The sequence below is a fragment of the Parasteatoda tepidariorum genome, chromosome 7 (genome assembly GCF_982258835.1).
Source record: "Parasteatoda tepidariorum strain Cologne lab strain chromosome 7, Ptep-v5.0, whole genome shotgun sequence".
Taxonomy (NCBI): Eukaryota; Metazoa; Arthropoda; class Arachnida; order Araneae; family Theridiidae; genus Parasteatoda; species Parasteatoda tepidariorum.
In genome coordinates, this window is record NC_141761.1 from 67,548,722 (window position 1) to 67,572,930 (window position 24,209).

The 24,209-nt window shown below is 31.2% G+C and overlaps 1 protein-coding gene across 5 annotated transcripts in view; it reads right to left on the bottom strand.

The window, feature by feature from the left end:
- LOC107454703 (cAMP-dependent protein kinase catalytic subunit 1) overlaps positions 1 to 24,209 on the bottom strand; it is a 232,768-nt gene that overhangs the window by 46,086 nt on the left and 162,473 nt on the right. For 3 of the 5 annotated variants that reach the window (XM_087167977.1, XM_087167979.1, XM_087167978.1), the window contains one exon: positions 13,325 to 13,608. In XM_087167977.1, coding sequence (XP_087024103.1) covers positions 13,325 to 13,421 — 97 coding nt within the window. In that variant the 5' untranslated portion in view covers positions 13,422 to 13,608. Of the gene's footprint in view, positions 1 to 13,324; positions 13,609 to 18,078; positions 18,156 to 18,566; positions 18,624 to 24,209 lie in introns of all 5 variants that reach the window. The other 2 variants (XM_087167980.1, XM_087167981.1) reach the window with 2 other exon arrangements.

A 24,209-nucleotide genomic window follows, 5' to 3' on the forward strand; every position in this document is an offset into this window, starting at 1 on the left:
GGGATGGACAGTCAAGCTCTTGCACCCCCATTTCATCAAACCAGTCCGTGATGGCATGTGCTTTATGAATAGCTGCGTTATCGTGTTGAAACGCAAACGGGCCATTACCGAACTAATGCCACATTGTGGGAAGCGCCGAATTGTCCAGGATGTCTCTATACCCTTCTGCGTTCAGGGTTCCACGCACTAACACCAAGGGTCCAAGGCCAAACCATGAGAAACAGGACCACACCATAATTTCTCCACCGCCGAGCTTCACAGTGGGGACAATGCACTCCGGTAGGTACCGTTCTCCGGGCATTCGCCAGGTCCACCCCCGTCCATCAGAAAGCCACAACATGTAGCGTGACTCATCACTCCACATAACGCTTTTCCATTGTTGTACTATCCACTGGCGACGTGCTCTGCACCACTGAAATCGGTGGCTGGCGTTTGATGGAGAGATGTTTGGCTTATGTGCTGCTGCTCGTCCATGAAATTCTTGTGCAATCAGCTCCTGACGAATGGTACGTGTACTGGCAATACTGCCAGATGCAGCCCGGAAGTTGGTAGCGACAGTGTCCAACGAAATTTGTCGGTTTGCCTTCACTACACGTCAAAGAGATGATCGATCCCTGTCGGGCATTATTTTGGGCTTGGCGGGTCGGGACTGCGGTTTTATCACTCCCTCTCGTTCCCATTTCAACACGACGTCATCAACTGTTGACCGTGGTATCTGAAACTTGTCGGAGATGGCACGTATAGAATGACCAAATCGGTGGAAGCCTTTGATCATGCACCTTTCCGCCTCATTCAGCTCTCGCCGTCCACTCATTTTCACTATTAATGCTCGTATGGCCGTCGCCTGCTTACGAATGGTCTTTCCCCCACCACAGGTTCCGTATTTATTCCGCCAGGACGATTCCACCTGCCGTTCAAGGGGTGTCCAGTCATTAATGGCTAGATAGTGTATATATGTCACGATGTATGGGATAGGGGCCGCTGCGCGGCCCAGGTGCCCAGTTCTTTTTAAATAAAGCGAAGCGAGATTTCAAAAACATGTATGGCGAGATTTAAAGAAGTCGCCAAGAGGTGGGCTATTCTAGGATCCACCCTCTTTTGTGAAAAAAATCGTAATTAGACTGATCTAAAAATAGTTTTTTTATTTTGCGCAAAAATCTCATTTTTTTAAATTAAGGTTATATTTCTTAAAGTGAAAAAAATAAAATGATAAAGGTTTTCAGTAAAATTTTTAATTTTGTTTCACGTAAAGACATTTTTCTAGTTAAAAAGTGGGAGAAAAAAACTGGAGAAAATCAGAAAACTTCAAATGGAGCTGCAATATTTTTCTTTAGTATCCGTTATTCGTTGATACACGACGGCAGAAATTAAATCATCACATTTTCCGATGCAACGGATTATAAGCCACTTCGAATCCAGAATTCAATTTAGAAACTAGCTTGTTCTTCGTTAAAATAAATAAAGAAAGGTTAAAATATGTTTTTTTAACTTAGAATTTTTGATTTGAAATATTTATAAATATGTATTTTTACTTTTTTCTTTTCAAATAAAAGTGAAGCATTAAATCCAAAGAGCCGGCGTCAAAAATATTTCCTTCCATCATAAATATAGCATTTTTGTATTAATACATATTGACCAGTTTTGAAGAACTATTCTCTCCTTGACTTTAAAAGAAATAGTTTCAGAGATTTTTCTCACTTCTTATTTTTGTCCTTACTGTTTCCTAAAGCAAACTAACAGTTATCAAAAATTTATAACAAGAAAACTGTAAAGGTTAAAAAAATTCTTGCAGCAAATTTATGTCATAGCGCATGAATTTTATACCCAGTTTTTGATTTTAATACAGAATATTTCCGACAGGTAGCGCTTCAGAAGAAGCACAATATGTAAATTATAGAAAATTAAACTGAAAATACATTAAAATGTTTTGAAATATTTTATGAACTAAAACAAATTAGTATATTTTGCCAAGTTTGTCACTGAATCATTAAATTATGTATATTTATATATATAACAAGAAGTGCTTTTGTATTTTATTAAGTTTAGAGGTGTTTAAATCATACGATTTCTTATACGCATCAATCAATTTTAAAGCTTTCAGAGACGGTAGAGACTGGCAATAAATTACTAACAAAAACCAGTATTTTTGAGCACCCTATGCCAAAAAATATAGTTATGAACTTGTAACTTGCATTGTGTTTCGTGCTTCCGATAAATCTACCCGATCTATCCAGCGATGAAATAACTTAAATTTACAAGAAATACCTGCGTACACATATTTACAAAAGCAACCATTTTATTTTCGTCGAACACATCTAGCACAACATTCTTTCTGTTGCCACTCACACTTTTCATATATACACAGGCTAAAAAATCGTTTTAGTTAATATTTACACTTTAAATGAATGACGTCATCTTATGAGAGTGACGTAACACTCCCACCTTTTGATTATGTGTATTTCAATAATCAAAATAACAAAAAATCTAATATAAATTTAAAATTATGTGTTCAAATATCTTGATGGAATCTCAACAGTTCGGCCACTTCTTGTGGTAACGATGTTTCGTAAGGTACTTTGGAAATTTTTATGCTTGTCACCTTCATTTGAAGTTCCGCTTGCGATTGGAGTTGAACCTTCATTTGGTGTCGAACGTATTTCCAGCGGATAAATCCGCTGCACTGGCCTCAAGAACTCGGTATGTGCTGTTTTAAGTCGAGCCACGCGTATCCTTTTATCTTTTCCCGGATAGACGGCAATAACTTTAGCCATCGGCCAGTGTAATCTTTTCTTTAAGTCATCTTCGATTAACACAATCTCGCCAACCTTTAGATCATAATAGTTATTCTTCTTGCGCGGTTGAAGGAGTGTCGCTAGGTATTCGTGGCGAAATCTTTTTCTCAACTGTTCTCTTAACGTCTGTTGATACCTATAGCGTTTTTTAAGATCTATTGTATCCAGCTGATCTAAATCAGGTACTCCCACCGTCGAGATCTCTTGTAAAAACATGGACGGAGAAAGAGGTATTAAGTCATCCAGATCTTCTGAGAGGTATGTGAGAGGTCTTGAATTGATAACGGACTCGCAGTCACACAGAACACTAATCATTTCTTCGTATGAAAGGCATGCTTTCCCCAAAATTTTTCGAAGAATATTTTTTACCAATTTCACCATAATCTCCCAAAAGTCTCCCCACCAGGGAGCAGATGGTGGATTAAATTTCCATTCTATTTTGTATACGGATGTTTCAGCTTCAATTGACTTCCAATCTAAGGACTGAAGTAGATTCTCAGCTCCTATAAAATTACTCCCGTTGTCACAATAGATGATGTAAGGTCTTCCTCGGCGAGCAATGAATCTTCGTAAACTTAAAAGGAACGCCTTAGTTGAAAGTGACAGCACAAGTTCGAGATGTATTGATCGATAAACGGCACATGTGTAGATGACAATCCAACTTTTCACACCTTCCTTTAAATGAAGAGGTCCGGCAAGATCTATCCCGACCACTTCAAAAACAGAAGCTTCTTTAACTCTGTCTTCAGGTAAACCTACGGGAACAGTTTTTATACTCCGTGCATTATATCGTTTGCATCTAACACAGGTCTCGAGGATGCGACGAACTGCTCGACGTCCATTAATAATCCAATAATTTTCTCTTAAATTGGACAGTAAAATTTGCAGTCCAGCATGTAAACATTTCAAATGCTTCTCTTTGATTAGCATATCAACCAATACAAGTTTTTCTGGAAGCAAAATAGGTAATCTAAAATTCTCGGTATCATTTCTCTCTGTCAATTTTGTTTTAATTCTATATATACCTTTTTCATCTTTGAAGACATTCAATGATTTTAAGCTTTTTATATAATCTGCTGTAAAGGCTTCATTTTGTATAACTTTTATAAGTTTGATTTCTGCATTTCCTATTTCAGCCAGAGTTAGTCCACCTTTTTGCCTATCTTTTTCAGACAGTTTGCAATTTTCAAGGAATCTTAGAATCCATCCAACCATTCTGACATTTTTTGTGTAGCTTGAAAAATAAGAAAAAAAAACTGGTTTGTTCCAAGCAAATTTTTACTTACGAGTATGGTTGTTCTTTTTTCCTTTTCCTTGTTGATAACGTCTTCATCAATTTTATATTCTGATAGAGGCCATGTGTTTTCAGGTAATTTCAACCAGGAAGGACCTTCCCACCACCTTGAACTCAATAATTTTGTTACCGAGCAGCCGCGTGATGGTAGATCGGCTGGATTAGAGTGACCGGGAACGTGTCGCCAATTTCCTGATGAAAGAGCACGGATTTCTTTAACTCTATTTCTGACAAACACACTCCATGGCTCATCTTTCTGGATCCATTGTAAAGCAGTTGTAGAATTGGACCAATAATGAATCTTGACATTTTCGATTTCCAAGCTTTTCTTAACGAAATCTGCTAGACGAGTACCAATGCAACAGCTTAGAAGTTCAAGTCTGGGAATAGATATTCTTTTTAAAGGTGCTATTCTTGATTTAGCAAGTATAAATTGTACTGTTGTTTGATATGGTGTCTCACATCTTATGAAAACAACAGCTGCATATGACTGACCACTAGCGTCGCAAAATACATGAAGACTTAAGCTACTATTTCTCAAAATAGCGTGACGGGGAATTTCCACTGTATGCAGTATATTCAGATCTTCCAACCATTTGAGTAATTTCTTTTTTATATCCTCAGAAACTTTTGAATCCCAACCTAATTTTGATTGCCAACTTGTTTGTAATAAAATCTTCGGATATAACATAATTGGACAAGTAAATCCGATTGGATCAAACACTCGATTAGCAAAAGATAATATTACTCTTCTGGTGATAATTTCTGGAGGATCTATAATAGTTCGAGTGTCACAAAACAATACGTCTTCTGATCTGTCCCACAGAAGACCCAACACAGGTGACGGTTCAAATTTTTCAGTTAAGTTTTCTTTCTCTGTAAACTCCCAACCTCGCAGTTCGAATTTCGCTGCAGCCATTAAGTCTGTCGAACATTGAATGAACTCTTTTAACTCTTGTTCAGAATCTACAGACGTGACACAGTTGTCAACGTAGAAGGATTTTTTCAACTTCATAGCCACATCTTGGAAATTGGAGGATTCATACTTGTTCAAATGATGTTGAATAACAGCTCCCAGCAAAAAGGGACTGCAATTTAAACCAAAGGCAACTCTGGCGTGCTGAAAAACTTTAACTGTTTTCGCTTCCTTTTCCTCCCACCACAGAAATTTTAAATATTTTCTATCGTCTTCATTTACGGATATTTGGAGAAAAGCCTTCTTTATATCTGATACAACTCCAATTTTCTTTTCTCGAAATTTTATTAGTAAGGTAGGGATCATTTTTTAACAAATTTGGTCCTTTCATCAGGTAGTCATTTAACGATAAGTTATCTCTTGTTTTACAAGAAGCGTCAAAAACTGGTCTGACATTCGTGGTGGAATTGGACTTGAAAACTCCTCTATGAGGAAGATAATGGCCGGTACCTTCGTTTGATTCTTCGATGAAACCTTCTTTTATCCATTCTCCAAAAACTGCATTATAACTATCCAAACGGTTATCCTTGATAAGTTTAGTTGTCATCGTTTTCAATCTTCTGCCCGCAATATCTCTGTTACTGAGCATATCGTTTACATCTTTCACCCAAGGAAGACTAATTTCATATCGACCATCTGGGTTTATTTTGACATTTCTAGAAAAGTGTTCCGTTGCAAGAGCATCGTATTCTTCTGAAGTAATTGTCTCGCAAGGATCAGACATACCAATTGTTTCCAATTCCCATAAGTCAGTAACCGAAGTATTTTGAATGAAAAGTGATGCTGAGATAAGCCCAGTGGAACTACAAGTATGGTTTGTTTTTCCCATTACAGTCCAACCAAGGTACGTTTCCATCGCTACCAGTCCGCACTTTAATTGCATGGTTTGACCAGTGTATAGTTTTCCAATATAATCCGCTCCTATCAAAAGTTCGATTTGTTGAGAATCTTTACCTACATCAGAGATATGGATTCCTTTACTTCGTAATTCAGCTAACCAAGAACCATTTTTCAAACTTGGAATACATCCACATATTACCTGTTGGTCTAAAACTTGAATTTCGAACTTGTTATTTTTCTTCATATTTCTTATCCACAATGTGTATTTTTTATGTTCTTTTCTGGAACTAGCTCCACCAAAGACTACGTGTGTTAAAGTTTCATATTTGTTGGTCTTCCATCCCATTTCATTTATTGTTGATTTCAGGATGTACGACCGTTGAGATCCTGTATCACATAGTGCTCTAACAGTTTTCCGTCGTCCATTAGCTTCAATAACTACCATAAGGGTTTGCAATAAGACTTCAGGTTGGCTTTGATTCGACAAAGTAGTATTTTCTTCAGCTGATGTGCCCACAGCCGGTGTCTGATTTATTTGGCTCAAGTCTGGGCACATTACAGGCCAATGTCTTTTGTTACAAACAATACATCGAATATTAGCCCTGCAGTGTTTCGAGCGATGTCCCACCTTCAGACATAAAAAACAGGCCTTTTGTTTCTTTATTATTTCCTGTTTCTCATCTAATGATAAATTCTTTCCTTTAAAACAATTTTCTGAATTATGTTGCTTCCCGCAAAAAATGCAGTTGCGTTTAAAATGTGGTGCTATTGGCTTATTCTCAGAGAGCAAATCATTTGCAGTAAAAGCAGGAGTTGATATTTCGAAATCTTTGTCTCTTTTACGATGCGAAGAGTCATTATTTTTAAAACCAATTTTTGCCATAGAAATACGTTCTTCGCCTTCGACTTCGGCTCTCAAAAATGTTAATAACTGCGATAATTTATTGCCATAGGAATCACTTGAATCATTTTCCTTAGTAATTACAGGATTTCTCAGCCACACTCTTAATAAATCCTCTGGAATACATGATTCCACAAGCGGAAACAACATTGCTGCGTATTTCTCTTTTGTTACGCCAATAGACTCCAGTGAACGCAGATATGACTCCAATTTATCGTAAAGTTGCATTATGTTCATCTTTGCTTTTGTGTTCATTACATTTTTCACCACTAAATTTAATAATTCTCTTACGTAATATTCGACGAGAAGTTCTTCCCGCCCAAATCTCGTTTTTAAACTTTCTACCACTTTGGCATAATTATCAGCAGACGGCGGATAACTGTCCACGATTTCCCTTGCTCTACTTCCGACAACCATGCATTGAATGAGATATTGGAATTTGTCCTCATCACTCATACCTTCATCATCATGGATTCGACTAAATTGGCTCCAAAAACTTAACCAATCCTTGACTTCCCCACTAAATTTAACTAATTCTATTTTGGGAAGCTTTAATTTTGTCTTTTCAGCCGCCACAGACAAAGCGGTTTCGGGAAATGTGAGAAATTTTTCCAAATATATTTTAACTTTAATACGAATTGCATCGGTTTTTTCCTTGTACTCTTCAATTTTATCGTATTCTTCAGATAAGTTTTCTGATTTGGCGTCAACTAACAATTTATATATTTCTTCATCTAATAATGCCAAATCGTTTGCAATACGTTCAAAAGAGGAAAATTTAATTTCAATATCTTCACGAGTACTTTTATTTTCCTTACACATCGCCAATAACTGATTATAACGTTTTGTAAATGTTCCACGAACAGGAGTTCGTTTGGCGATAAGAGAATCCATAATTGCAGTCGCCAATTAATATTGCAAAAGAAAACTAACCTTTAAAATCCGGGTCACCACAATGTTTCGTGCTTCCGATAAATCTACCGGATCTATCCAGCGATGAAATAACTTAAATTTACAAGAAATACCAGCGTACACATATTTACAAAAGCAACCATTTTATTTTCGTAGAACACATCTAGCATAACATTCTTTCTGTTGCCACTCACACTTTTCATATATACACAGGCTAAAAAATCGTTTTAGTTAATATTTACACTTTAAATGAATGACGTCATCTTATGAGAGTGACGTAACACATTGCTTGCTTTGGCTGTTGTTTTTAAAGCTTGTATGAAATTTCAAAACTTAGATTAAATATTTATAAAGATATGAACATTTTTATAAAAAGCTTTCTTTTTTTTGTCTTACGCTTTTTTTTTGCTGTAATTTTTAAAAATATCATCAAAATTTTTGAAAATATTTTCAATTGATAACAAAATTATTACATTAAAATTTGAAAAAAAAAATCGTTAAAAATTCCCCTAGATATGAGCATTTAAAGTAGTTCTCTTATACTGCCTTTGTACGTAAAAATTGTAATTTTTTTCATAATTTTGTCGTGAATTTTACTTTATAACAGATGAAAAATGTCCGATTTGTATTTCTTAAAAATTTAAAAAGATTTTAGCAATTTTCTAAGTTTTTGTATTTTTATTTTAACTAAGGAAGCTTTGAATTATAAGGGATTTTTCACAAATTTTATTTTATAATATTAAACATGACTAATTAAAAATGACCTTGTTAGGGATCATCCCTCATAAAAGTATGTTTTATTTCAAAAGCTTTTTTTTCTTATGACATCACGCTGGTGTACGGACGATTATTGTAAGGTATTATCATTCCTTATAAAATTTCGTCTTATGATGCAAAATAAAATTTGGGGAAAGCCCCTTTCATTTATAGCTCTCTTTTTAAAATGTACAAAAACTACTTAGAAAATTGATAGAAACTATTTAAATTTTAAGTCTATTCAAATCTGACTTTTTTAATTAGTTACAAATACGATTCACTAGAAAATAATGATTTTTTTAAAAAACATTTCCGCGCATGCGTAGTATGAAAGAACTAATTTAAATCATCCTATCTAGCTCAATTTTTAACGAATTTTTTCAAATTTAAAAATAATAATTCTTTTATTAATTAAAAATCGCTTCTAAATTTAAAAAAAAAATTTTAATGAATTTTTTTAAGTTATAGGAAAAAACTTAAAACAAAAAGATTAGTTTCTTATAAAATGTCCGTATATCAATGAATATTGAAGCTTAGTTAACGAAATTTTATGCAATCATTGCAAATAACAACCAAAATGATCGATACAAGTCACAAGCTTTTTGCAATATTTTTTAGCATAGGTTGTTTAAAAATACTTAATTTAATAGCGGCTTCTGAAACTTCTTAAAGTTTTAAATTTCATTGAGAAGTATGCGAAATTGCATTACCTAAACACCTCTAAAATTACAAAATGATGCTCTAAATATTTCTTGAGAAATTTAAAGACACATAAAAGACTGGAAGTTCTTCCATTATTATGATTCCATCGACCCACCATGAGTACGATAGGTCTTGAGAATGAGCGACTTTATTTTGAGTGTTTGAAACATGTCGATTTCTTGTATCCTTAGTTATTTTTGAGGAAATGAAATTTACCATTGACTGATTAAAAAAAAAACTTCCTTATATGCTAGATTTATGAACTATACAGTTTTTGAAAGCATTGTTTAACTTAAAAATATAATTCAAAATACTTTAACAAGTATGATTCAGTTTCTTTTGTTTGTTTTTCAATTGTGTAAATCTTTCGCTAACTGAACTCAATCAGATTTAAATGAAATGAATAAAACAACGGAAAACATTAAACTAAAATTCACATTAACATAAATATTCTTTAGAAAAGCAAATTTTTCATAAAACGTCAAAAATATGTACTAAATGTCAAAACACATTTCTTTGATTCTTAACATTTTTGGAAATGCATTAGTATTTAACAAACTCATTTAATTACCATGTTTGTAGAAAGGAGCTTTTAATTAAAAGGTTTAGAATTTGTATCCGTACCTCCGAACGGCATGTAAAATAAATTTCAGAGAAAGAGCGAGTTATAAATAACAGGGAACTTCTATGAAAATTAAAATCCCTTTTAGGAAAATGACTTCATATTTATAAATCAGTTTATTATTAGAAATAAATATATTAAGAGAAGAGAGTTTTATTAATTAACTGGAAAGACGAGTCATAAATAAGTTCTTCAAAAGTTATTAAAATATTCATGCGACCAAGCAATTCCGTGGTCGTGTTAGAACACGTCTACACTCTGAAGTTTAATTAATTTGTATAGTGAAATGATGGTCGCAGTATTTCAGAATTAATTAAATCAGAGGATTTTTTTTAATTTTATGTTTACCTATCAAAACATGAAATTTTTAAGCTTGCTTTTAAGTAATGGGTATTATTAATAAATAACGGTAAACGAAAAGAAGGTAAATAATTACTTCTAATATCACTCTATTGAATATTTTTTTTCTTATTAATCTACGCAATTAGTGTATTAACTTCTGTCTGCCGAGTTTTCAAACTAAGTTTAACTAATTTCGTTCAATGTTTGTCGCCTAATTTAGCACTTTTGAATTCTAAATGTACACTGCCTAATTATGTAACATTTAAATTTGTATTTCAAAAGATATAGAATATTTCATTTTTTAAGCAAACAAATTCATATGAATTATCAAGTTCTATTCGTCCGCAAACGATAAGTTCTATTTGGCTGCAAACGATAAATATTATGTTGGCTGTATTTAATTTATTCCAATTAAAACTTTTTCACCTTATTTAGAAACTATAATCTTTGCGTTTTAAAAAGCTAAAATTTAAAGAGTAAATTTTATAACTAGAATAAAAATTTTATCTTCTGAGTAGTAATTTCCAGTAGCTCTTGCATAATTCTGCATTTTTACAGACATTTTTACGATATTATTTTACGAGTTGATTTAGAAGTATGAGTATAACGATAAATCGCTTGAAATTTTTCTTTATTATAGATTTTATTACAACGTTTTTAAGTCTTTTAACAGGATTTTTGTCAAATTTTTATTCGTTATGGCACTTTAGGTGAATTTTCTACGCTTTTTTTTATTTTTGTTGTTGCTTAAACTGATACTTTCAAAAAAATTGTAACTAAAAATTCAAAACAAAATAGACAAGAATTTTCATGTATATTATTTCTTAGTCTAAAAGGCAGAGCACATAAAAATAGCAACCTAATTTGTGAGTTGCACTTCATGTTAGAATACATCTTCTTCCTAGTTAGAACAAATCACGTTTCAACATATTGAGCCAGTTCTTATCATAAATTTAACCATCATAAAGTAGAATCATGGAATAATGGAAGTTTGTTGGTATATCAAAAACCATGAACGCATGATGGAAAATGTTGGATGGTGGTGATCATCAAATAATGTTGGACCATCATGAATCGCAATGAAATCTACAAAATTTTTTGATGGAACCATCAAGAATTTTGACTTGGGTATGGGAGTTCACTGCAATTTGAAAAATATGGTACCTATAGTTTCGTTCGGACACAAGTCAAAAGTTTGAGTCCCTTAATGTTAATAGAATTCTTTTGCATATTATTTTTAGTCGTTTTTGAGCGAACCGAAAAATTTTGACACGCAATATGTTAATCTAAAGAAAATTCCATGTCAAAAATAATAATTTATTTATTATTTTATTTAATAAATGGTCGATAATTTTTGAATTACAATTTATACAAGCTTTTACACCACTTTAAACTACGTAATTTTAAGAGAAAAAAAGTAAAATTTCAACAAAATAAATCGAATAGTTTCTGAATGATAAAATTTCAAAAGACTCGTATTTTTAAGCTCCCATTCAGTAAAAATTTAAAATATGCTTAAATTTTGTATACTGTCCTTTAAAATTTTACAGTTTAAAATGACATTAAGAGTTTGTAAACCTTACAATTCAAAAATGATTCCACCATTATTAAATAAAATAATTAAAATAGTAACTAAATATGAAATATTATTTTCAACATGGAAATATCTTTACATAAATGGACTTTATAATTGCGAGCAAAACTCTACTGATTCTCTTAAAAACTTGGTGTAATACTATAGATCTTTTAGACAAATTGATCTTAATTACAACAACTAATTAGTGGAGCGCTGGGAGAAAAATTCGCAGAAGGTGACAAAATTTAAGTGTTGAATCTGGTGTCTCTTTGAAGAAGGTCGAGCGTTCTCCTCTAGGTTCTGATCTAGGTTTGCTGGTCGATATGAATTCTGCTCAGCGGTCACTGTAATGACGCAAAATATCCTCAGTGGTAGACGGAATATGGGTTAGTCTCCCCTTGCCATTGGGGTAACCATGGAAGGTTTTCGTGGTATTTACCTCCATGTGACGGAAATAAGGGAAGCTTCCACTTAAAAGTAATCCATGAAGGCTAGATTGTCCCTACTTGATTTAGAAGTTTCCCTTATCTTCTGCCTTGCTTTCGAAATTACAGGGTTACAGGCCTGAACATAGATAATCATAAATCAAAGAAAAAAATGGGTTGGCTGTTCAACCCTGATTATATATATATATATATATATATATATATATATATATATATATATATATATATATATATATATATATATATATATATATATATATATATATATATATATATATATATATATATATATATATATATATATATATATATATATATATATATATATATATATATATATAGGGTGATTCTAAAAAGATGGGAAAAATTTTAGGAAGTGATAGTACACACCCAGACAAACAATTTTTATCAAAGAATGCATGGTCGAAAACAAAACGCAAAGGTGCTAGCGCATTTGGAAAGTTTTTTCATGCAAACGAGAAAGCTCCATTCCTATTGCGAGTTACTGCGCTACGTTATTTGTCGCCAAGCTTTCGGCCGCTGCAGGGAAAGTTCGCCTATCTTTCTTCGCCGTTGTACCAGCATAGCCGCTGCCGGCCACTGTTTTGAACACTTATTGTAATCAAATGCCATTAAATTTGCTTTTGTAACTTAACTTCATCGTTCTTTGTGTGTTTTTGCCTCATATAAGAACATAAACTTTGACGCCTTCTAGCGGTTTTGGGTTTTGTTTTCGACCATGCATTCTTTGATAAAAATTGTTTGTCTAGGTGTATACTATCACTTCCTATAATTTTCACCATCTTTTTAGAATTACCCGGTACATATATATATATATATATATATATATATATATATATATATATATATATATATATATATATATACTATAAAAAGGAGAAATGTTTTCTTTTGTGTTAATCTCTAAACATACTTATAACATTTCCCTATGCGAGTAATTCGCATACAAGTTAATTTGAGTATTCGTATACAAGTTAGTTCCGCATACAAGTTCGCAATTTTCAATTATTCTAAATTACTGGAAATACTAAATACTGTTTAGTATGTTTAATAATCAGCGATTGTATAAATTCTCTTGTTCAGAACATTTACAGTAGCATATATAATTCTATACACTGTTTTGAATGGAAATATGCCAACTTACAATCTAAAGGTTTCTCTTCTTTCGTTTCTTTCTCTTTCTCTTTATCCTTTTCTTTCTCTTTCTCTTTTTCTTTATCTTTTTTGGACGTAAGAGGCATGGTGACCTTGTTTAAAATGCAAAAAGGACTTTCTTTCAGGCGAATAGTTGGGTGAAAATCTGCCCAAAAAGCAGTCACGTCTCTGACAACTCACTCGACTTTTTCCAAGTAAGAGCGAGCATCGACTTTATTTAACCCTCTTTTCCCATACTGCTGTAGGAGGACAGTAAATCTGATGAGTAGCAACCTGAAAGAAAAAAAATAAAATCATGTGTTTAATGTAAAAAAAAAAGAAGAAAAGAAGTAAAATGTAGGGGAGTGTCGGGTACCCCCGCCCACTGTCAATTTCATATGTATAGAATATTTTTTCAAGTCAATGGGCCATGGGGCATTAATTGCTATATTAAAAAAATATTATTTTCAAAGTTTCAAGTATTTATACAGCTGGTAACATGCTAAACAATAGTTTTCAGTTTGAATACAGTAGTCATGAAATTAAGAAAAATTGGTTAAATGTTTCGATTAAACTTCATTTTAATACTAAAAAAAATAATTTTTTTCTATACATGCAGCATTTAAGTATGTAGTTTTAAGTTTAATTTGCACAAAGAAAGAAGTTTATATGTGAAAAACTGTTCGAGTAATTACAAATTTACAAAAAAATTGGATTTCGGGTAGCCCCGCTCGCATGAATGTCGGGTATCACCGCCAATTTCATTTCGTCGATAAATGTACGGTTGCAAAGATTATTATTTTACTGCTTCAAATTTGAATGTTATATGCATTTTTAACAACAAATATTGTTGTTATTAAATGATAGAATTCACTATAAGTATATAAATATGTAACAAATAAAACAAGGAGGTTTCGCCCCCTGCTCGCCAACCCCCGGAACTGCTTCCGCAGTTCATTTCTGATTGCGAGGCAATCCTATGCTCGCTCATTGGATACGTTCTTAACGTCTACTTTTGTATACTTTTTTGAACACTGAAGTTCCGAAAACGTTTCACTGTAGGAAATTCTAAATTTGTGCATTTCAATATTAATTTGAAATTGCAAACAGTTCACATATTTTTCTTAATCACACTATTCTAAATTTCAGTTGTTGAGAAAAGTAACTGTTGTAAGTTTTGTTTCAAAGTCTTTCCCACCAGAGGGCTAAAACCATGTGTTGTAAAAGAATATGAAATAGTACTGAACGCTGGATGTAAAGCATCGGCTTCGATGAAGATAATTTTGTGAGAATTTTTTTAATAATTCGGTGAGAATTCACCCGATTAGACATATGATGCTCACTACGTGCTCTTGCGCGCCGAAGCCTATCAATTAAAACGTATTAGCGTTTTATATAATATAGATTAGCCATATGATGCTCACTACGTGCTCTTGCGCGCCGAAGCCTATCAATTAAAAATGAAAACTGTTGCCAACGCGAGAAAAGAAATATCATCGGTTTTATTGATACATACGTATTAGCGTTTTATATAATATAGATAATTTTGTGATAAAAATGATAGATGAGGTTTATCTATTGTCAATACATTAGTCATTTTCATTTACACCTGAAAAAACAGTCAAAAAACATAATTTTTGTAACTGGGTGGGGCTACCCGACACATTTTGAAAAGAGCTGAAAAACATGTTTCTTTAAATTTCTATTTTTTTAAGTTAAACTATTCTTTTTTTGGTTTATTCTTTTTGCATTATTTAATTAGATGATAAAACAATAGAAACATACAAAAATATTAATTACTACACAATATTATACGAAAATATAAGCAATACTCCTTAAGAGGGCGGGGCTACCCGACTCTCCTCTGTTATACGATTACTTTGGTAAAATTTAAAATTTAAGATTATCAAGTTTTTAAAATTTCCAAGAATGTAAAATTACTAAAAAAAAAAAAAAAAATACACTAGCGTGCAAAAGCTTTTGGTCAACCTGTTGAAAGTGTTTTAGTTTTTCCGTGAGTTTTTTTTTTTTTTGCAAAATTTGTTCCCGTTTTTCTAAATTGATTTCGCATGTATTTTATTTTATTTCATAACCGTCGTCGAACAGCTGAATCAATTTTGAGGTTACGACTACCAATTTTCAACTTCGCAGCATTGTAAATTTGAACCCAATCCAGAAGGCAAAGGAACTCCTGCATCAAGCATTACGAGAAATTTGCATTCCTAGAGGACTTTTTGGTGGAACTAACCCGCATTTGCGTTACATGGAGAGAAAAACCACGGAAACCTCTTTCGGTTAGCCTGACAGCAAGGGGACTCTAACCCATGACCTGTCTAATACGTATTGATCAGTCATCGCTGGTATTCGAAGCTGGGTCACCTCATAGGGAAGTCAGAGTTCTATCCCCTGGAAGTTAGAGCTATTGGATATTGAAAATACAGTTATTGCAAACTTTTTTTTTCGTTGCAGAAATCGTTGGAAACTCTATATGTTAAACTATTAAAAAAGGTGTTATATTTATCAAAGAAAATAATAAGATAACGATAAAAATGTTAGTGAACAAAAATTTTATTTTATTACAAGTAACGATCACAAATAATCGAATTCGAGCAAATCATAGTTTTAATTATAATTACAGTCATGATTACATTGCAAAAAAAATCCGCATTAAATAACAGTATAAAGTACTGGCCCTTTGGGTGTACCATACGTAAAATCTTTTTTTACCGTAATATATTATGGCGTAATTTTCACAGTATTTATTTAAAGTAATTCAGTGATTCTATAGTAATTATTACTGTTTAAAAATTATAGTATTCGAACATGTTCCGGCAAAAATAGAATTTTCGGTAAAAAATTCTGCCACCTTAAGTGACGGTATTTTTCACCGTGATATGATCCAAAGCTTCTTACATTGTGCATTGTTATACACGGAAAAAAATCTGATAAAATTACCGTAATATTTGATAAATTATAGTAATGACATTTCCGATAAAAAGAACTTTAGTAATACGAACAATTTATAAAAAAACTCGATAAAAAAACATTGGTAATACGAGCAAAAAAAGGCAATTAATCCATTTATTTGGTAATTTTTTGTTCATTTTTTGTCCACACATTTATAAAAAAACTCGATAAAAAAAACTTTGGTAATACGAACAAAAAAAGACAATTAATTCATTTATTTGGTATTTTTGTTGTTCATTTTTTGTCCACACATTTATAAAAAAACTCGATAAAAAAAACTTTAGTAATACGAGCAAAAAAAGGCAATTAATCCATTTTTTTGGTAATTTTTTGTTCATTTTTTGTCCACACATTTATAAAAAAACTCGATAAAAAAAACATTGGCAATACGAGCAAAAAAAGGCAAATAATCCATTTATTTGGTAATTTTTTGTTCATTTTTTGTCCACACATTTATAAAAAAACTCGATAAAAAAAAATTTGGTAATACGAACAAAAAAAAGGCAATTAATTCATTTATTTGGTATTTTTTTGTTCATTTTTTGTCCACACATTTATAAAAAAACTCGATAAAAAAAACATTGGTAATACGAGCAAAAAAAAGGCAATTAATCCATTTATTTGGTAATTTTTTGTTCATTTTTTGTCCACACATTTATAAAAAAACTCGATAAAAAAAATTTGGTAATACGAACAAAAAAAAGGCAATTAATTCATTTATTTGGTATTTTTTTGTTCATTTTTTGTCCACACATTTATAAAAAAACTCGATAAAAGAAACATTGGTAATACGAGCAAAAAAAGGCAATTAATCCATTTATTTGGTAATTTTTTGTTCATTTTTTGTCCACACATTTATAAAAAAACTCGATAAAAAAAACTTTGGTAATACGAACAAAAAAAGACAATTAATTCATTTATTTGGTAATTTTTTGTTCATTTTTTGTCCACATATTTATAAAAAAACTCGATAAAAAAAACATTGGTAATACGAGGAAAAAAAGGCAATTAATCCATTTATTTGGTAATTTTTTATTCATTTTTTGTCCACACATTTATAAAAAAACTCGATAAAAAAACTTTGGTAATACGAACAGAAAAAGGCAATTAATCCATTTATTTGGTAATTTTTTATTCATTTTTTGTCCACACATTTATAAAAAAACTCGATAAAAAAAACTTTGGTAATACGAGGAAAAAAAGGCAATTAATCCATTTATTTGGTAATTTTTTATTCATTTTTTGTCCACACATTTATAAAAAAACTCGATAAAAAAAAAACTTTGGTAATACGAACAAAAAAAGGCAATTAATTCATTTATTTGGTATTTTTTTTGTTCATTTTTTGTCCACACATTCATAAAAAATTTCAAAACTGGAAAGTAAATGAAATCAAATAAATGGTTTTATGACAGGCTCTCCTTCCAAATTTTATCACGTGTTATAAAGCTACATTTTATACTTAATTTTACTGTAATCACTACCAAAGCACTTCGGTAAAAACTGCCGAGCTTTTTGGTGTGCCCATGGAGCCAGGAACGTTGTAAAGTTTACCTCATTCTGGTAGTTTTGACCTAATTCTGTTCTCAGCGTATTATTTACAATTGCTAACATTCATTAATATAGAAATTTTAATTGCAAGTAGTTATTATTAATAATCATGCAGTCACTAGCCCTTGTTACGGTTATTATGTCATTACCCATGTTAAATGTTATTGTTGTGATGCATCAGTTTCGTATTTGATTAAACTTTATTTATATTTCTTTAAATATAAATTATATTGAATTAAATCTTACTGGTGAGTTTTTAAGCGGAAAGCCTCTGGCAAAGTAGCGGGCTCTGCAGATTATCACAATATTTGCAGACTTTTCACCTATGGAGTAATCAAAAATTCGTTAAAGTTAAAAATAAAATAAAAAAGAAAGATTTCTATATCTTTATATATGAAAAATAAGAAATAGTTTTCCTTTTTTTCTTCTTTTTCTTATTCTTGTTATCAAAATTTGGTACCGTTTAAAGAAACTTAATGTTCAATTTTCTGGTTATTCTTTTATTTTTTTGCAACGCACCTTTCTTTCTGATTTTTTTATTGGGATTAGTATTTCAAAAAAGTTTTTTGGATAAAGCTCTAGTATGATTGTATAAAATCCAAATTAGATTTAAAACAACATAATTTTATTTACATAGCTTTATTTCATTTAATGTTTGTAAGTTGCGTTAAATATATGTCAAATTGAGCTGAATGTTTACAGTAATAATATTTACCTAAATTGGTTGTACTCACAGAAAATATTGAATTTTTGAAGATGGTGCAGTAGATTAACTTTGTAAATTTCTCTACCTGAAAGTATTCAATGTAATTATGAACATGGTTCATGATAACTTGCACTAATGTCTACTTGACAATTTGCAATCACGATTACATGAAAAAATTAATTACTTATATAAAATAATCATTTAATTATTTGTTATAATGATTGCAACAGTAATCACATACTCTGATTACAAGCAATTGAATACATTTTAAACATGAGTTCAGTGGTAATTATTGCTTAAAAAGTTTTTTAAATATTCATTCTATGAATACAAAAATATTCATTTGTAAGGTATGCAGGTTTTTACATCTCTTTAAATAATTTTATAACTTGTAGCAAAATTCGATCAAATACTGTTTTATTTTTTGGAATTAAGAAAACAAAAAATATTATTTTCTAACAATTTTTACGAATATTTTTTTAAGTAAAAGGTTGAGTTTGAAACATTTAAAACCTAGGACTGATTTGACAATTTTTTTAAAAAGAAAGTTTATTTTCAAATTCTATTGCTTATTGAACCACCACCCCTAATTGTTTATTAAAATGCAAAATGTTTCTTATTCGTATGCAGCAGAAATCGTTCAAAACAAAAATTTATTGAAAAATATTTTCTTATCTTCAAACAAATTCGTTATGAAAGTTTTTCTTTTAAAGTAATGATTAAATACTGAAAATAACTACGTAAGCTTCTATCTTTTTTTTTCTTCTTTAAAATCTATACTCATGTTTTCCTTTTAACCTTGCTATTAGGAAAACTTTCTTTTTCTATAAAGAATCTAATCTTCTTTTCATATTTTTTTTCCACTTTTTATTTATAAATAAAATTTTTTCCATTAAGTTTAGTACTTAATTAATAAAGTCCTTCAAATTGAAAAGTTTTATGGTTATATGCTATAAATATATTTTTTAACAGGATTTTCGAAATTACTAGCTTTTATCCTGTTGTAGAGAAAAAAAATAATTTTATATTATTATAGAAAGATATCTCTTAAATGCAAGTTTTTTTAACAATATTTTAAGGGATAAATCATTTATACTACGAAACAGTTTTACGTTACGATTTATTGAAATATAAATTACTATTCAAGTGAGTTTTTCTTTAAAGCTTTTATGTTTATATTAGATATGTAAACTAATAATGTAAGTTCTAACGTTAAGAAATACAAGTAATATTTACACCGAAGAGCTATTACATTATGACCACCCAGCTAATAACATGTAGGACCACCTTTAGCCCTCAAAACTGCAGCACCCGCCGTGGCATTGATTCCCCAAGGTGATGATAGGTAGTTTGAGGTATCTGGTACCAAGCACTCACCAACTGGTCCTGCAATTCCCTCACATTGGCAGCACGAATTTGGTTTTCCAAGTAGGACCACAAATGCTCTATTGGATTAAAGTCAGGTGAGTTTGGGGGCCAAGGCATGACTTGAAAGTCACTGGAATGTTCCTCGAACCAATCCATGGTCGACCCTTATGACATGGTGCATTATCCTGTTGGTAAACACCATTCCCAGCAGGAAAAACTGTTGCCATGAATGGGTGAACCTGGTCTGCAACTATGTTCAAGTAGCTTACAGACGTCAGGGATTGTTCTATGAGGATTATGGGTCCTATTGTGCCCCATGAAAACATTGTTCCTGGGCGAGAAACCATGAAAACCTGGGCGAGCCCATTGTTATAGATGGAGGTTGTCATAATGTAATGGCTCTTCGGTGCATACTGAAGGTAATGTTTATTCTGTTGTTATCTAGTAGAAATTCTAAGAATTTGTGCTTGGAAGAAAATGCTAATAATTTTTTTTTATCTTAATCTGTCAAACTGCAGTTTATAACTATATTCCTCCAAAATCTTCATTTACAAGGTTTCCATTTAAGCCTGTATCCAATCTCTCAAATTCAGAGCAATTGAAGCTATAGTTATAAAAGTGGTATCTAGGTATAAGAAAAGGGCTATAATCTACAAAATGAAATCTTTTACAGAGATAAGTGGTGTGAAACTGTGAAGTTAACATTTCTATCTCAAAAACGGTATGAGATATGGGGAAAAAAGTGAGTTACAAAAATGTAAGGCATCATAGATTTAATGAAAATATTCACCTTTTGGAAATAAATGCTAGGAAAAAAATTCTTTAAAAGCATTCACGATATTTGATGTTTATTTACAGCAATTTGACGTGATTAAACAACCTTAGAATGGAAAAAGAAATAGTTATCACAAGAAAACTTTATTTCGGACTACCTTTTCTTTAAACTTTATATTTCCAAAATAAAGATGTCGTCTGATGACTCGTCACTTTTTTATTCTTCATTGTTTCGCAATATCAGAGTGTAAAAAAACTACGGGCAAAGAAATGTGTTTTTTAAGCATTCATCTCATTCATCAATTAGAAAAATTATTACTGAGAAGCAAAAGATGGCTGATTCGTATGTTCTATCATTTATTAGATTTAGTAAAGTTGAATGTTGAATACTATACAAAAGTGTGCATTTAGAGGAGAAAACATAAAAAAAAATGTTAACTTCTGCAGATTTCCAACTTGAAATTGTTAACTTTTGACAAATGAAATTGTTAAATTAATAAAAATCTTTTGGAAAATAAACAATTCCAAATATAATAGGAAAAGAACGAAATCTATTTGTCCTGGAAAGAATAGACATAAAAATTCGACTTAGTGTTTGACACCCAAACCTCCTCCACAAGAGGAGAGTTGGCACTAGCCTCACTGGGCTGACAAAAGAATAATCCCGGAATGCCTAGAATGCAAAGAATCGCAAAACCTATTTCTGAGAAACATGATTTAGGACTTAAAACATGACTTATATGTTTTAAATATTTCCTCGTGTATCGAAATGTTTGTTGTTAACTCATCAGCCAATAGCATTTAGCGAATTAAGACAGGAAGGTGCGTTTTTGTTCTGAACCCCACCGATAGATGGCAGCATCACTCATTCATGAGGTCACTTCCTCAATTTAGACATAGTTCTGAAGGGGAAGGAAATTTTCCAGATCCTCGTACCCATGATACTTTTAGAGGTTTAGTAAAGCAGATTTTTCATGCAGAAATCTTTTTTATATAAAATATCAAATAGTAATAATCAAAAATTGATTAAATGATCATACTTTTTATTTTTATTTTCGTTACCATTATGAAAGTTTCCTAAGAATCCTGATACATTATATACATATTTGTCCGAGGCAGAAGTGTTTCCAGTTATCCCGGTATGAGGTAAACTCTTCGACCAAACCAATACAGGCAGGTTGGCTTATTTCGAAACTTTATTTTCGATCGTCTAGTCATCATTCTAGTTCAATCATTCAAATTAGCAATCTCCCACAATGCACTACGATGGGGTTCCGAGTTGTGGATAAATTTTTGTCATATATTTGTAAGCTCACGCTTCGTCACAAATCACGTGATTTCGTGACGAAATGATTTTCAAAACTAACGATATACAGCTGAAGGATTGCTGAATTTTCAAAAACGAGAGTTATATTTCTGAGAGTGTATATTTATTTTAATTATATAAGTTAACTGTGTAAGTTTAATTGCTGAAGTGTTCCTAGTAACCCCATGACATAAAGCAACTTTTTTTTAACAACAAAAACAACTTTTTCTTAAAAAAAGGATTATTGAAAATCTCTTTATATATACAAATTAGCTTATCCATCCTTCAAAATGAAGATAAACATTCAATTTTTGATAAAGAAAAAAAACATGCAAGATAAGTTTAATAAAATAATGATTATTTACAAAAAACAATCCGTACAAGTCCTTCCCTTTTCTCTATATACAATACAAATATCTGAAAATCACAATGATAAAAGACTTTAACTCATATCAATTTTTAATGACGCAATTTATCTTTACTAGTTCAAAAAACTTATTTGCGTTGCAGTTTATGATGAGTTCTAAACACTTCATTTAAACGAAACAATTTTCTTAAAATTAACAATTTTCTTTTAATTCATTGAAAATAAAGTAATTCAGTGAATGTTTCCGATGTCGATGGATTCCATCTCTAAAACGTTGATTAGCAAAGAAAGTAAATTACCATGTTATATCAATTCAATTATGCCCCAGGGCTGAAATCGATTTTGAATGCAATTAAGCTAGATGGTGTTGATCTCTAATTCGAGCGGAGATAAGTAAATTTCATCACCCTACTGTGGAAGTACGTAAAGATACGGAATAATTTCCATTTCATCTGGCATTCTCGAAGCATAAACTTAATAACAAGGCAATACTTGGCCCTTTGATCTATTGCATTCCGTTACTCTTAGAAAGTGTCATAGAATACTGAAATAGAATATTTATGAAGAACATAAAATCTTAGAGGTTTGTATTGGATATTAAATGTTTATGATGTAATAATAAAATGTGCAATTTTTTTCATTGTTTTTCATAAAAAAAATTATTGTCCGAAATTCGAAATTTTGCTACAAGATATTTAACCCTTTAATGGGCCCTTTATTTCTAGTAAAGGTAAATTAAAGTATTTTTGGAATTGAAATTGTTTTAAGAACAGTAATTGATATATAAAAAAAAAACTCATTTAGTTCATAAAAATGACATTTTTTTGGTGGTAAATATATTTAACATGACCTATTAGGAGCTTACTGACTTTTATTTTTCTTTATTTATAAAATAAATTCCTTAAATGCTACAAACTTCAAAAGGAATTATGTATTTTATAACTTTTATACGTTTTTTAAAAGTGACAAATGGTTACCAATTTTATTCAAACTCACTTCAAGAAAGCAGAAGTCATTGAAAAATGGAAACCTAAATTAAAAGTGGTAAAACGTGGTGGTAAGTATACTTACCACGGCCTTCAAAAGGGCTAAAGGGATTAAAATATTGTGCTGCTTACAAGCCTTATGAAAGCATATGCTTTGTGAACTTTGTTGTATTTTAAATTTTTTAAGGACTGAAAACGAATTGTACCACGATAAATCACGTGATCAGGCTCAAAACCTTATCAGTCTCTTCTTTTTCTCACTGTCGTACAAATGGGATCCTTTTACATACTCTCTCCTTCTATTTATCATTAGGTTTTTACCATGCAATTTTTAAAAGGAAACATTGATTTTCTCAATAAAATAATACTGAAATATATACGTTATTTTAGCTATTTGTATTATTCGAAATGATGAAAAGTGTTCATATTTTAATAAAAGGAAATAATGTATATATTCAAAATGAGGATTAGTTAGGTTTTATAGGAAATTCATTAAAACTTTTTACGCTAGTCCTTCTCACTATATACATATATAAAAATTCTAAACTCTTACATAGTTATTTTTCTTTATAATACTGTTTTTCTGCTTGCAAAATTATCAGATCCGATCACAAATCATTTCAAAACGAAAATGGCTTCATGCTGTGTCTTTGTGTTAAGTAAGAAATGTATAGTAAAAGAATTGAAGACTTTGCGAAAAGATACAGAATGTGTCACTTAAATAAGAGAATTGATACTGGACGGGCTTTGGCTTACTCGAAATAGAATGTAAAGAGCAGTTGCTAACGTAGTCAAGTGCTACGTTTCAACAATCAATCAGGATCCATATACCTACACTACTTCGCTTTCAGATATCCTATTAAAAGTAAT